A 16,019-nucleotide genomic window follows, 5' to 3' on the forward strand; every position below is an offset into this window, starting at 1 on the left:
CCCCTGCTCCTCTAAGGCCAGAACCACACAGCTGTTCCCCCATCCACATCTCGTCCATGCTGACTCCTCCCTACCCAGGTCACTCTTCTCTTTGAAAACACTGATGCCAGAAGCTCAGCCTCTGTGCACTGGTGCCGCGTTGAATCTCGGAGACAAGAGTTTTGGGTGAAGTAAAAGGGGATCCCCTGGTGGCTCAATCAGTAAAGAGTCTGCCTGCAATGCAGGAGACCTTGGTTCAATCCCTGGAGCGGGAAGATTCCCGGAGGAGGAAATTCTCCAGTATTCTTGCCTGGAGAATTCCATGGACAGAGAAGCCTGGTGGGCTGCAGTCCATGGGGTCACAAAGAGTCGGACACGACTGAGTGACTAACACTTTCACTTTTCTTTTCACAAGGGGATAGCTTTATTGCTTTGCTAGGCAAAGTGGGACACAGTGGGTTCGTGCCCTTCAAAAACTGTGTGTCCTGACCTAATGGAATTTGGTGAGTTTTATAGCAATGGTTCAAGGGTGGGGTTGCTGATATGATCAGGCTGTGTACAGAACCTGGATTCCTTTCATCTGGCCTCAGCTGATCTCCTAATCTCTGAAGAATGCTTCCTCAAGTGAATGCTTCCTCATCTTCCATTTGTTGGGGGTTTTAGTTCTGCAGAAAAGCTCAAAGCTATTGTTCTGTGCGTCACTTGAGGTGGAACCAGGATCCTCTCCCAAGGCTTCTGCTGTTTCTTGACTGCTCCCCGCTTGTCTCTGCATTCCCCCCCTCCCCTGCTTAGCAACTAGGTGAACCTGCCCTTTGGAAGGTCAGGAGGCTGAACAGAAAGGGTCCCATGCCCAGGAGCCCTACAGGGTCCTGCTCAGTTTCCGCAGCAGCATTTGGGTCAGCGAGCCCTGGTGCCAGTCCAGAGGATCTTCCATCCCTGGGTGGACAGCCTGTCTGGTCACCTTCATCTCCATTAACTTTCTCTGCTTCCCAGCAGAAACTCACCTCATCCACTGTGGGCCTTGTCATCACCTAGAGCTATTCCACCTCTGGAATTCTTGCTGTAGGCATCCAGTTTTAGACCATGGTCTCCTCAGTTATTCCCAACTCATGTCGTCTATCTTCCTGAGCTTCCCGACCAGCTCTGTCCAATAGAACTTTCTGTGACGATAGCAATGTTCTTTATCGATGCTCTCTCTCCAATTCAGGGCAACAGAGGAACTGAGCTTTAAATTTTAATGCATTTTAGCTCATTCAAATTGAAATGAAATGAGCCATGTGTGATTACTGGTTGCTCTCTTTTTTTTTAAAATATTTATTTATTTGTCCATACCGAGTCTTAGCTGTGGCATGCAGGATCTTTTAGTTTCAGCATTTGAATTCTTGGTTGTGGCCTGTGGGATCTAGTTCCCCGACCAGAGATCAAACCTGTACCCCCTGCCTTGGGAGCATAGAGTCTCAGCCACTGGACCACCAGGAAGGTCCCCTGGTTACTGTCTTGAAAAGTGAACGTGTTAGTTGCTCAGTTTTGTCCGACTCTGTGACCCCATGGACTGTAGCCCACAAGGCTCCTCTGTCCATGGAATTCTCCAGGTAAGAATACTGGAGTGAGTTGCCAATTCCTTCTCCAGGGATCTTCCCAACCCAGGGATCAAACCCAGGTCTCCTGCATTGCAGACAGATTTTTTTTTTTTACTGTCTGAGCCACCAGCACGGCTATAGATCCTGGCCTTTCTGTTTCCTCTGCCGTTGGTGGCCTGTCTTCACTACCTTCTCTCTTGAGTTTTGTTTCTGTTGTCCATCACATCAGCCAACTTCTTCCCTTTGTCCCTCTGCCCCACCTCCTGGAAAAAAAAAACAACAAAAAACCTTCAACTATGGATTAATCGGGTCATTCTGCTTTCCCCAGGTCTACACAGTGGCTACTGAGCATTGCTGGGGCATGACTGTCCCGGGTGGCATTCTTTCTCCTGGATGGTCACCAGCCTCAATAGGTCTTTGAATTCTGACCGGCCTGCATTGTCCCCTTCTCATTAATGACCCAATCAAGACTTCCTGCCTTTCCAAATCTCCCTTGCTCTCAGCAGGTGGCGTTACTTCTTATGTCTTTGAAACAAGAGACGCTTTCAGACCACCTGACCACCCCTTTTACGAGGCTAGTTTTATCTGTCTTCAACCTCCTTCTTCTCCTTCCTATCAACATTTAGGCACGTTCAAATAGCCTTATCTTATAAACAACAATAAAAAATCTCAAGCTTCCTTCAATCCCATGTCACCTTCCAATCACCCTATCTCTTTCCTGCCACTTGTTTTCACACTTCTGGAAACTTGTCTTCACTGGCTATCTGCACTTTCTCACCTCCCATTCACTCCATAACCTGGGGCGGTCTGGCTTGTGTCCCCATCACTCTTCTGCCACTACCAGTCAAGGTCACCAAGGACTTCCTTGTCATTCAATCCAAAGAACTCTTTCAGATCTTATCTTGACCTTGAAGGCATGTGACACTGCTCACACTCCTCCTTGCTTGAAACTTGCCCACTGGTTTCTAGGACACCTGAGTCTCCTGCTTTTCTTCCTCTTATTCTGGGTATGGTGTTCCTTGGTGGTTCAGCTTTAAAGAATCCATCTGACAATGAAGGAGACATGGGTTTGATCCCTGAGTCGGGAAGATCCCCTGGAGGATGGCAACCCACTCCAGTATTCTTGCCTGGGAAATCCCATGGACAGAGGAGCCTGGTGGGCTACAGTCCATGGGGTCACAAAAGAGTCAGACATGACTTAGTGACTAAACACCACCAGTACCACTACTCTGGCTACTTCTAAGTTTTCTGAAACTTCCACATTCTCATCTTCCTAGGGTGATTCTCAGGCTTCTCAGGTAAGGCTTACGTGTCAAGAATGGTGTGCTGCCCTCCACCTCCCACCCCACCCCCTGACTGCATTCCTGGCCCAAACACCTGGGAGTATGTTTTCTCACCCAAGAAACTCACTGTGGTGTTCTGAACATCAGTTTGTATTGTGAATCCCATTGCTCAGAGCCTGACACGCCTTTTTGGGTGTGTATTTATAACTGTCACTTTGAGAGGCTCTCACAACACTTGGACATCTGTTTTTTTCATTTGCCTCCTCAAAGGACAGTATGCTACAGGGACACTGACAAATTAAGAGGACGTCAGGAGAGGCTACAGGGTGGGTGGTCAGCAAAGTGTCCTGTGAGAACTCATTGAAAGAACTGGGGGACTTCCCTGGCAGTCCGATGGTGAAGACTCCACGCTTCCCCTGCAGAGGGCCCAGGTTCGATCCCTGGTCAGGGAACTAGAGCTTTTCTGCATGCCACAACGAAGACCTAGCACAGCCAAACAAATAAATAGATATTTTTAAAAAACCTCTGGGACAGAAACAACATAGCCAAAGGAAGGCTTCAGAGCCCTAGCCAATCTGGTCCTAAAGATATTCCAAACTAGACCATGTTGGGTAGGAAGGGAGTGGGGTAGCCTGGTGTGCCTTTTTCAGACCTGTCCTTGTCAGGCCGTCTTCTTGACTCACGTTCTGGTGTGATGCTATCAGCTTACACGATGGCCCATCACAGAAATCCTCCGTGAAGTTTGGGGATGCTGAGGGTGTCTGCTTGTTACCTCACACTGTGGTCTCTTTAGGAGGCCCTCCAGGACAAATTCCTGACTGATTTTAGTACTAAGAATAGTTGTAATTCTTTTGAGTAATAGGTCTGTTTTTATCTCACAGGCACTGGAAATTGTGTGACTGACATTCTCTCCTTTTCACTTGGGCTTTGGAAAAGCTTCAGGACAAATTTGTGGCCCACCCCCAGGAAGTGAATAGGGCAGCCCCAGAGCCATTTTACCTTTATTCCCACCTCTGCTTTGTCTTCCCTTGTGGTTTTTCTTTCTTCTCTTAGCTCTCCTTATTTTATCATACACAATCAAGAAGAGGCAAGCAAAAATAAACCAAAATCGCCTGTAACCTCACTATCCAGAGATACCCACAATTATCAATGTTGTCCTTTTATGCATATTTTAAAAAAATAAAAATGAGAGGATACCATGCTTACCTTTTGGGGAGGCGTAGTGTTTTGTAATTTGTTTTTATTTTATAATGTCACCAATATCTTTCCATGTAATTAAATGTTCTTCTTTAAATAACTTAAAATTTCTATGAAGATCTAGTAATGTCATACTATCAACTAACATGTCTACATCCACTTGGGTGCCTGGCTTTATGTACAGTCACATACACATGTATATGAAAGTACACCCACGGAGATGATCTAAGGACAATATTTGTGTACACATATTAGAAGCTATAACATTCACATGTGTTAACTCATCTGATGCTCACAACCCTATGAGGTAGAGCTTATTGTCCCCCTTTTATAAATGAAGAAACCAAGGCACAGAAAGATGCAAAAGTTGCCAAGGTCACACTCTGACTCCAAAGGGTGTTGGAACTCCAAACCGCCACGTTGCCTTTCAGGACGCCATTGAGATTTCACAGTCCACGGGGTTAAACAGAAAAAAAGAAACGTTTATCTTCTTCCACCTCACTTTCTAATTTATGTTATTTTGCCTTGTTTTAAGTACCCTTGTAAGTCACCTGAAATCCTCCTCTGCCACGGCATAAACAAACAGTGCAGAGAGTGGTACCCGGCACAAGAAGACAAAGTTAAAATTCTACCCCAATCCAGCCAGTCCTGCAATGAAGTGGATTTATTTCCTTGGGCTGCAGTGAACTTCCATCCCTAGAAGAGCTGGCTTGGGTGGCCATCTCTCAGGGAGGCTGGGGTAGGCAGTCTTCCAAACAGACTGAGCTGGGCCAGACTAGCCCTGAGGCCCCTTCTTAGACTCCCAGAGTTTATGAAAATACCAATAAGACAAAATGAGACACTCAATGGGGCTAATGCAGCAAGCCAGCTGTTGGGCCAGAACCAGTATCCCAAGTTTTCAAGCCAGGCCTGTTACCAGCTCACTCATCTAAAAGTTAACAACTGGCAGTTCAGTTCAAAACTCTCAGCCCAGTGTATTCTTTCCCCTGAAGTGCTTTGGCTGCTGCAGGAAGACGGTCAAAGAATACCGTCACTGTCTTCGGCCCTTCAGTTAAGGTGGCAGAGAAGAGGCAAGAAGCTGGGTGGCCACAAGGATGACCCACTAGACTAGAATTGGGTGGGATGATCTGTTTGACAAATGTGAGGAGAGGAAGGAGCCAGCTTTCTATGGCTGGAAGATCTTAGGCAAGTCTCTTCACCTCCTGAGAACTGTTTCCTCCCTCATCTGCAAAATGGACTTTCACACCAACTCTGCAAAGCAGTTATGAGTTCCTAGCAGATAGTATGGGCTACAGCACCTTTGCACCCTGAGCCGGTAAGCACCTTATCAGGCTGCCTGTGGATCCGGGGAGGGCTAGGCCACCTCCAGCCTGAGGCCTGGGGGGTGCTGGCCAGTGTCCAGGTGCTGTCTAGTTTTGTCCCCCTTCAGCCCCCAGCCCACCACAACTCCCCAGGTAGGAAAGGGGCTGCTTTCTCTACAGACAGGCCCACCGAACAGTGACAACTCTGAGGGGACGTGAGAGCAGCTCTTTCCCTCCAGATGCCAGGGGCTGCGGGTAGGAGGGGCGAGCCAGCGGAGGCTCCCTCTTCCTCATGATTCCGGGCTGTCTGCCCACGGGGCACAGCCCTGGACGCGGTGCCACGAGGGCCATCACGCTGGGTTAGAGGAAGGCCCGACCCCGGCTCAGCAAAGAAAACAAACACAGATGTGTTTGCCCGGGACCAGGAGGGAGAAAAATCGCCCCCTCTCCCTCGCCTGCGCGCTCCCTCGGGGCGTGGGGCCGGTGGAAACCTGCTGGGCTCCCGGGGCAGCAGGGAGCCGGGCGACGCGGACGGTCCCCGGCCCGCCCCTCCTCCCTCCGCGGGGTGCGCGCCGGACCCAGCCCCCTCTCCGGGGTTTCCCCGGGCGCTCTCCTCGCTTCCCTTTGTCTCCGCTTCTCCTTCTCGGGCGCCCCGGTTCCCACCCGCTCGTACCCTCGCTCTCTCCGGGTCCCCGGCCGCTTCCCTTTAACTTTCTTCTTTCCCGGGGTGAAAACTTGGCTCGGGAGTCGGCGGCTGCCAGCCGACGTTATTGGCCGGCGCCCCGCCCGGCGGCCCCGCCCCCCGCCCCCGCGCTCCCCTCCGCCCCCCACTCCCTGCGCGAGTGGCGGCGGCGGCGGCGGCGGAGCCTTCGGGGGCGTGCGTGCGTGTGTGAGTGCGCGCCAGCCAGCGGGAGTGTGTGCGCCCCGGGCGCGGGCTGGGCGGCACTCGCACCGCGGCGGCAGCGGCGGGAGCCGGGCGGCCGCGTCGTCATTCGGGCGGGAGAGGCGGCGGCGGCCGGGCCGGGCCGGGCCGGGGCTGGGGCAGCGGCGGCCGCGCCGGGCATGGAGCTGGCAAGCCCGCGCTGAGGCAGGACGCGCCTGCTAGCAGCCAGCGAGAGGCTCTCCGCCGTCCGGCGCGCGGGCTCCCCGGCCGGGGCCGGGCAAACTTTTCTTTCTCTTTTGCCCTCTCCTGAGGTAAAGTCCCGAACGCGGACTCGCCGGCCTGGGGTGCGATCTGGGCCAGCTGAGCGGGAAGCCCGGGCTGCTGGAGGAGGGGGCGCGGGCCGTGCGAGCTCAGGGGCTCTATGAGTTGTCCCGCGCCCGAATTGAGGGGTGCGGGCGGGGCGGCGGCGGACGAGCAGACGGGCGCGGGCAGGACCCTCGGGCGGCGTGGCGGTGGCGGGGAAACCGAGAGATTGCCTGCGGCCCCGGCTCGCCGCCGGCGGGGAAGAAGAGGCGCGGGTAGTGCGGGGCGGGGGGTCCCCGGATTCGCCTGCCCCTGGGACGCGGGGGACCGAGGCGGGCGTTCGGTGCGGGGGAAGCCGGGCGCTCGCCCGCGTCCCCGCTCGCCGCCCCGCCGCGGGGTTGGAGGGCGCGGGGCAGGCTGGCTGAGCGCGGCTCCCCTCTCTCCGCAGGCGCCTTCTGCGGCGGGCGGACCGACTCCTCGGCGCGGCGGGGCCGGGGCAGGCTGGACGCAGCACGATGCGCGCAGTGTGGGAGGCGCTGGCGGCGCTGGCGGCCGTGGCGTGCCTGGTGGGCGCGGCGCGCGGCGGGCCCGGGCTCAGCATGTTCGCCGGCCAGGCGGCGCAGCCCGACCCCTGCTCGGACGAGAACGGCCACCCGCGCCGCTGCATCCCGGACTTTGTCAACGCGGCCTTCGGCAAGGACGTGCGCGTGTCCAGCACCTGCGGCCGGCCCCCGGCGCGCTACTGCGTGGTGAGCGAGCGCGGCGAGGAACGGCTGCGCTCCTGCCACCTCTGCAACGCGTCGGACCCCAAGAAGGCGCACCCGCCCGCCTTCCTCACCGATCTCAACAACCCGCACAACCTGACGTGCTGGCAGTCGGAGAACTACCTGCAGTTCCCGCACAATGTCACGCTCACGCTGTCGCTCGGCAAGAAGTTCGAGGTGACCTACGTGAGCCTGCAGTTCTGCTCGCCCCGGCCCGAGTCCATGGCCATCTACAAGTCCATGGACTACGGGCGCACGTGGGTGCCCTTTCAGTTCTACTCCACGCAGTGCCGCAAGATGTACAACCGGCCGCACCGCGCGCCCATCACCAAACAGAACGAGCAGGAGGCCGTGTGCACCGACTCACACACCGACATGCGCCCACTCTCGGGCGGCCTCATCGCCTTCAGCACGCTGGACGGGCGACCATCGGCGCACGACTTCGACAACTCGCCGGTGCTGCAGGACTGGGTTACGGCCACCGACATCCGAGTGGCTTTCAGCCGCCTGCACACGTTCGGCGACGAGAACGAGGACGACTCGGAGCTGGCGCGCGACTCGTACTTCTACGCCGTGTCCGACCTGCAGGTGGGCGGCCGCTGCAAGTGCAACGGCCACGCGGCCCGCTGCGTGCGCGACCGCGACGACAGCTTGGTGTGCGACTGCAGGCACAACACGGCCGGCCCGGAGTGTGACCGCTGCAAGCCCTTCCACTACGACCGGCCCTGGCAGCGCGCCACCGCCCGCGAGGCCAACGAGTGCGTGGGTGAGTGGGGCGCCACGCGGACGCGGGCGGGACCCGGGCGGGGCGGGGACCCGGTCGGTTGCTCCGGGGCCTAGCGATCGAGGGTTCCTGAGCATTTCCCGCTGCGTGGATGTGGTGGGGATGGTGGGAGGCGCGTTCCGGGAAATCCTGGGCGATGGGGCCGGTGGGGCCGGGAGAGCCGGTCCACTCGCGCGCCTGACGCTGGCCGATTGGGTTGGCCTCCTGTGCGCTGAGCTAAGACAAGCTGCTTGGTTTGCGGAAAATTTAGCGGTCAGCCCCCCTAATCCCAGATCCAAGGCAGACACTGATTGCCTTCTCCTCAGTTTGGCGGGACTCTGGGATCCACACCCACCCCCCGCCCCCGCCCCAGGGCAGCAGCTGGTCTCGCTGTTGGGGACCCCGGCCTGGTTCCCAGGAAGTTCCAGATCCTCCGCCACAAATCCCTTGGGAGGTGGCAAAGGGATTTGCAATTTGGGGCTAATTGGGTGCACGATGAACGTCACTCCTGCGTCCTCCATTTATCTTACAGTTTGAAAAGAGATAAAGTTTTTCTTTTGGATAGCGTGTTTGGGCTAGCAAAAGAATGATGTGATTTAAATTAATTATTATCTGCAGATTACAAAAGAGAGTTCACTAATTATTTTAAACTAATTCAGTTCCGGTCCAAAAAAGAAGTGTACCAGATTTTCGTTGTTGTTGTTAGCATGGTGGGGGGTGGGGTGGGTGGGTGGGTGTGTTGGGGTGAAATTAATTCAGACGAATTAACTAAGGGCCCAGATTCTTGATTTTATGGGGTTTCAGGTCCTGAAAGGGAAATCTCACAAAACCCTGTACTGGTGGATACTGTTGTGTCTGAAATGAGTCTTGAAAAAAAAAAAGAAGAAATCCATTCTGTTTCTGGATCATACAGCTTTGCTGCTGTAGAAACTCTGAGCCCTCAGTTTCTCCTCAGGAGGAGAAAAAGAAGAAAAGTAGAGGAAAGGTAGGTAGGGAGACCATACTCAGCTCTTCCAGTGTGAGATGTACAGGTACAAATCCCGCGCTTTATTTTAAGGAAAATCATTCAGTTCGGCCATCTGCCCTTGGGTGAAATAGAGTCATTCCCTCCCCCTTCCGCACAGCCAGTGTGAGTCTCTTCAGTTGCCTCTGCCTCTGAGGCACATTACAAAGTTTGCTGGGCCCCACAAACACACGTCTTGAGGTCTGGTTCTGATTAATTGTGTCATGTTGTTGTCGAATAGTTTGTGCCTCATGACTTGTGGATGCAGACTTTCTCGGAATGGAAAACATGTTTTGGAGAAGCCTGGTCGGCTCTGAGGCCCATGCGGGCGTCCTGATCTGCAGAGGGCGGTTCTCCTGTTGCATGGCCCGATCTCCATTTTTGCACTCCATCCAAGGGTCCACTTCTGCAGATCTCATTGTCCTTCCCCCTCCTGTAAGGGACGCCACTGCTGGCCGGTCGGAAGAGACTTTTCAGGATTCTGGTGGTGAGACAGTGGTTACTCCCCGACTTAGTCGTCTTTGAGAATAGAACGCCTTTGATCTGCTCCATTCCTTCAGAAATGTTGGTTTTTCCCATCTCTTCTCTTTCTTCTCGCCTTTCCTCTTTTCTTTTCTTCCTTTTGTGAGTGAAAACCCTTTATTGATATTTAAAAGGCCTCCCAGGGTTTGGCTATCTGTGTTAGCTTGTATGTGCATATGAAAGATAACGTCTCGTCACCAGCAGGGTCTGATTGGAAAACACGCAAGTGAATACATGGAGGCACATAAGCTGGCTATGATGGTTAACGTTTTCCTGGCTTGAAGATTCCTCTTAGCCATGGTGGTATTGTTCCGATACCACCCATCTCCAGCTCTCCGTCACTTTGTATATAGAGAAGTAACACGCAATTGTTATAACAGTGGCCATGCGCTTGAAATAATCTCCATAGTTGAGGATTTTGTTTTTTGACCAAAGCACTAACTCTGTGCACAAATTGGATTGATTGGGGGTTGTTTTTTTTTTAAGCCAAATTGAGCAATCAACATATTAACTAACGTAATTAGTAAGCCTTTTTGTTCAAAAAGTTTAATTAGGCCTAATAAGTACATAATCTACATGACAAATAATCGGCTGACAATATTTTCTGGGTTTCACCGAAGTTATTTTAATTCTCAGTAGTTAAAGTATCTTTAAATCTTGCCAATTATTCAGTCATCTCATAAAAGCCAAGCCAATTCAATGATGTTAAAGTTATTTATAGTTTCCTTTTTGAATAGATGTTCTGATACCTTGTAGATATAGCCTCGGGAATGTCAGGTTGAAGTTCCCATAAAGTCTTAATTGAAGTCTTAGTGATTTTTCCATCATTTCGCAAAAGAGAAAGCCAGCAAAGACAATTTAGAAGTGATTTACAATTAAAGGTCGAGCTTTTTATGAAAAGGCCCTGAAGTGGAGATACGTGAATGAATTAGTATTTGACAGGTGTTCTGAGACACTACAGGGCACTGTACTAGGAAAAGGCATTAATAAATCCTTCAAACGCTAACTTTTGTACTATCAGCGGCTCAGATCCACCCCCCCCCCCAACATAATCCTATCTTGTGAATTTCACACTGTTGACATAGAAAGTCAGGCTACCCAGATTATTTACAGCTAAGGCAAAGAAGTATATTTTCTACTCTAAAAATGTTTTGATAAAAAAATGAAACATTATCACTGTCTGCCTTTCTAAAATAATGAGACATGACATAATAAACTGACGTCGTTCCCTCAGTTAACTGTCTCACCGCCCCCTTGTCCTAAAACTTTAAGAAAACATCGATATTATTATTTTTCTAAATAGTTCTATGTAGGGCCAAGAAAATATTATATCCTATAGGTTTTTCTTTGGTCCAGCTTTCTTTTCAGGGTTGTTTCAAGGTTGAGTTCTCTATGAAGTAAACGTGAATTTTTATACGGTCCAATTTTATTTTAAACGCAATTTTGGATTTCTTCCGGAAAAGAAAACCCAAAACAATATGAAAGACAAGATTGTGTATAATGTTACGGCCTCGACAGCTCTCTGTGGAATAACTAAATACTTTCTTCCGCCCATATGTATCAGCAGTGTTCACATGCTCTTAATACACATGTGCATTTATATTCATCATGTAAAGGAGCATCCATGCATGGGGGGGAGTATACATTCAAGAGAAAATGCATGAACAGTTTTAAACCACCTGGGTTGCTAGACCCTCCCCCCCTTCCTTTTTTTTTTTTCCAAAAAAGAGCATCTGAAGACCATATTGTGTTTCCATAAATTATTGACATCAGTTTTAATCAGTGTCCCCCTGACGTCGGAGCTGTGTTAGTATTTAGTGCCTGATGAAGCATGCTGGTTAATCTTACTGCGGGGATGTCAGCATGAACCCCTGCCTGGTTTGTGACAGGGTGAACTTATGAAAACTCGTTTTGCGACTCACACCTTGGCTTGGTGTTGCCCTGCTGAAACCCAAAACCCACACAAAAGACGTCTCTGCAAGATGAGCATTGTGCTGGGCTGGCCTCCTATGGTCATGGGTACCTGCACCATAAAGCTTGTAATTGTTTAAACATGGCTTTGGGAGGGGGTCCTCAGGCTGTAAATGGCTCTGGGCCTGCCATCATTCCTGGCAGGAGAGGGAGGTTATATGGGAGGTGTTGCTGTGAGAAATCTAATGCCCTGATAAAAACTCTTGCAAAATCAGAAGGCTAAAATGATCTGCTGCTCAGTCTGGTATATAGCTGTAGATATGTGAATATTCTTATAGTCCTAGTAATTATCATGGGCTTCCCTGTGGGTCAGCGGTAAAGAATCCACCTGCCAATGCAGGAGACACGGGTTCAATTCCTGGGTTGGGAAGATCCCCTGGAGAAGGAACTGGCAATCCACTCCAGTTTTCTTATCTGGGAAGTCCCATGGACAGAGGAACCTGGCGGGCTAGTCCATAGAGCTGCAAAGAGTTGGGCATAACTTAGCGACTAACCACCACCAACAACATTTATTATAATTATTATCTTTATATGACTGACCCTGGAGGGCTTTTTTTTGCCCAACACTCATATTTAGTTATTTAATCAGGCTTGTAACTAAGCTAATAGTAGGCCCCATTATTGTTCTTATTTCACAGAGTAATAAACCATAACCTTAGGGTAAAGGCTTTACCCAAAGTCATATAGCTAGTAGGTGGTGGAGCTGGGTCTCCAGCCTGACGTTTAGGCTTTGTTTTACTGCATCTTCTGTGCTGCCTTCCCATAGAATGGATGAATGGCTGGATGGCTGGATGAATGAACAGTTCGTGTACAGGCAGAACTCAGAGAGATAGTGTAGGTTCATTTACAGACCACAAGCAGATGTTGCGATAAAGCAAGTCACATGAATTTCTCAGTTTCCCAGTGTCTGTAAAAGTTGTTTACACTGTACTGTAGTTTATCAAGTGTGCAATAGCATTATGGCTTAAAAAAATAGCAATCTACATATCTCAGTTTAATAAAAATACTTCATTTCAGGAAGCTATATTCAATATCTTATGATGAGCCATAATGGAAAAGAATCTGCAAAATTATATATATATATATATATATGTATGTATAACTGAAACATATTGCTGCACAGCAGAAATTAACACATCATAAATCAACTATATTTCAATAAAATTAAAAAAACACTTCATTGCTAAAAATGCTAACCATCCTCTGAGCCTTTCATGAGTCATGTTAATATTAATAGTAGTAACATCAAAGATCACTGATGATGGATTACTGTAACAGAGACAATAATAAAAAGTTTGAAATTGCTAAGAATTACCAAAATGTGACCCAGAGGAGTGCCCGTAGACTTGCTTCAACCTGTAAGAAACACAATGTCTCCAAAGTTCAGTAAGGCACAGTACAATCAAGCGAGGTCTGCGTGTAGAGGACAATAGTTGGAACAACCTGTTGCCTCTTGCTGGAATTAAAGGTGGTTCCCTAGTTGTGGTGTATAATGTGATAGTATGTCATATGATGCCAAAGATCATATTTACTATGTTCATACATGTTTGAATGCTTGCGTATGAAATTGTATATAAAAAGTTGTCTTTGATGTTAGCCTTTAGGCCTCGTGGGAGCCAGGAGCTTTTAGGAATGTAACTGCAGAGTGTTTGAACACCTTTGTGTGAGTGTTCAGCGTGCATAGGTGTCGCTCAGGGCTGAGTTTTGATTTCAGGGCCCGTGATCTCTCTCAGAGGTGGTGGAACAGAGCTCGTGATCAGAAATTCCTTTTTTAACCAGGCTGTCTCCTTTCTCCCTAGTGCGCAGTAGCTGGTTGCTTCTCTGGAACATATTGGAAAAAGAACAGGATGTGGCTAAGAAGTATTGTTATCAAAGAAGGGAGTTTAGGGACTTCCCTAGTGGTCCAGTGGTTAAGACCTCACCTTCCAATGCCTGGGGTGCAGGTTTGATACCTGCTCGGGAAGCTAAGACCCTACATGCCTTGCAGCAAGAAGACCAAAAAATCATAAAACAGAAGCAATATAAACAGTAAACATAGACAATAACAAATGCAATAAAGACTTTAAAAATGGTCCACATCAAAAAGAAAAGTCTTAAAAATAAAGAGGGGAGTTTAATGGTGTATCCTGGTCGCTGGCGGGGTGCTGGTACATGCAGGGCACGTGTGTCAGTGGCATGGAGCTGTCGTTTATTGCTTTGGGCCCCTGGCAGCTGGAGTGAGGGTCACTGCTGAGGTGGGCCCAGAGGCTGCTCACTGCTTGACCCAGAGAAGTGAAACAGAGCCTAATCAAGACACACCTTCTGGGGAGAGTCTGTTTCTTTCCAAGGCTTTGCCAAGCTGTCCTTTCGCCCTGCCCAGACTTCTCTCTGACCTCCTCCTCCCGTAGAAAAATGAGATCCTCGGAAAAGTATTTGAGACTTCAGGTCCAGGGTAAATACTGGAAAGTCAGTGGGTTGCAATTCAGATGTTCCCTGGAAGGAACCCCCTCATTGTCTGCTCACAGCTGGTATCGATAATTTCCTTCTGGAGATGAGTTGTGCTTTTCATTAAGTAAATTTTTTGTCTTGGGATTAAACCAACATTGTATTCTTAATAGACTTTTATGTTTACACTTCAAAAGTCCACCGGGTTGTTATTTGTGTTATCTTGATGGCTTCTACGGGGTCTGCTATGCACACTGGCTTCACCAAAATAAATGGCTCTCTAGGGAACTGGATTATAAAACGGTCTTATCTGTTGATGCTGTAGTGCGGGTATTTTGTGAGCCAGTATTTTTTTTTTTTGCTTCCTTTCAGAAATGATCATCATACCTTGAGTTTCTGCAGTGCCTTTCATTAGTGGGAGACCGGAGGTCTCAGGGGGGCTTTTGAAATGCTCAAGATTTAAGGTTAATACTTACAGAGTGGCCGACAGCATTTTGCTTGTCGGTCTGAAGAGACACACGTCAGCCCATGTGGTCTCTGCAGTCTCGGAAGATGCAGCTTTGGTTTAGGTGGCCAGGGAGTTTAAAGTATCTGTCCCAGGGGTGTGTCAGGTTGCATGCTGAAGACAGACTGAAAACCCCCTACTAAGTGCCAGGTACTCGGTGCTTTACATGTGCTTTATGTCAGTGAATCAGATTGCCATGAGAAACGGAAGCCTTTCAAAACCAGATATCCTGGCCACCAGCAGGGAGGTTTTGCACAAACCAACCTGAGTGTGGACAGGGCTCATCTTGGCTTGTTCAGTGATGCCATTGCAGACACAGAGAGCGGGCGGGTATCAGTGGCACTTGTCTCAAAGGCTGATCACATAAAAGCCACGTTCTGTTGTAATCAGCTCCCAGGGATGGTTCTGAACAGCACCTGGAATAAGGGAACTGCCTGCGAGAGTCCTTGGACATAGGGTCGTTCACCGCCAGTCTGTCTGTTGTCTCAGTCCGGTTCGATGTGTATAGCACCATGTAGGGAGTTCCAGGTTGCATTTCTGTATTTGTATTCCAGAAAATGTAGCCCTATTATAAACTTGGAATTAGATTTTCCTTTGCCTTGAAATGTTATATGATTTACATAACATGTAATGATTTAATGACATAATGTTTTATGATTATATAATGTGAGTTTCCCCCAGGTCAAAAGGCAGAGACCCATCAGCTGGTCACCTCTTTGCTTCTCGAGATAATATTTCCTTTCCATCCCCAGTTCCTGGGAGTCTGTGACTGGGTGTGTGTTCAGCCCTGATGTTGTTATTTTTGTGCCAGTTCTGCCCTCTGACAGAGAGAAGGGACTGTGGTCATGGGATGGATGGAATGTGAGATGCTTTCCATCTGAGCCTTTCTCATCCAGCATTGAAGCGCCTGCTCCAAGCCTCCTTTGTGTTGGATGTTTCTAGCCAATGCATCCACTGGCCCTCAGGGAACAAGGGACTATGTCAGCAAGGAGACAGGTGTACCAGTGGTTCAGGAGTGCTGCCAAGGAGTGGAGAAGTGTACACCGCCTCTGCCTCTGTTGGGGTCATTCCTAGAGGTCCTGAGCCTTTTGCCGTTAGGGTCAGTGTATTAGCTGGTGCTGAGGCTGTAATCCCCTTGCAGTGCTTTTATGCATATAAAGACGATACAGAAGAAAGATTTCTCAGTCGGTATACCAGGCCTCTGGGTTATTTAAAGCGGTGAGTGGGGACTTTCTTGGCGGTCCAGTGGTTAAGACTCTGCACTTCCACTGCAGTGCTAGTGGTAAAGAATCTACCTGTCAGTGCAGGAGATGCAAGAGACATGAGTTCAGTCCCTGGGTTGGGAAGATCCCCTGGAGGAAGAAATGACAATCTGCTCCAGTATTCTTGCCTGGAGAATCCCATGGTCAGAGGAGCCTGCTGGGTTACAGTCTGTAGGGTTGCAGAGTTAGACACAGCTGAAGTGACTGAGCATACACACACGTGCACACATACTTCCGCTGCAGGGGCTGCGGGTTTGATCCCTGGCTGGGGAACTGAAG

The 16,019-nt window shown here is 49.8% G+C and overlaps 1 protein-coding gene across 1 annotated transcript in view; it reads left to right on the plus strand.

Moving 5' to 3' along the window:
• The first annotated feature begins 6,406 nt into the window (after nt 1-6,406).
• The window catches only part of NTN1 (netrin 1), a 191,434-nt gene continuing 181,821 nt past the window's right edge, over nt 6,407-16,019 (plus strand). Inside the window, exons 1-2 of the mRNA XM_061143469.1 lie at nt 6,407-6,534; nt 6,975-8,056. Of these exons, the coding sequence (XP_060999452.1) occupies nt 7,042-8,056 (1,015 nt within the window). The 5' untranslated portion in view covers nt 6,407-6,534; nt 6,975-7,041. The remainder of the gene's footprint in view (nt 6,535-6,974; nt 8,057-16,019) is intronic.

This window comes from Dama dama, chromosome 5 (assembly GCF_033118175.1).
Source record: "Dama dama isolate Ldn47 chromosome 5, ASM3311817v1, whole genome shotgun sequence".
Lineage (NCBI taxonomy): Eukaryota > Metazoa > Chordata > Mammalia > Artiodactyla > Cervidae > Dama > Dama dama.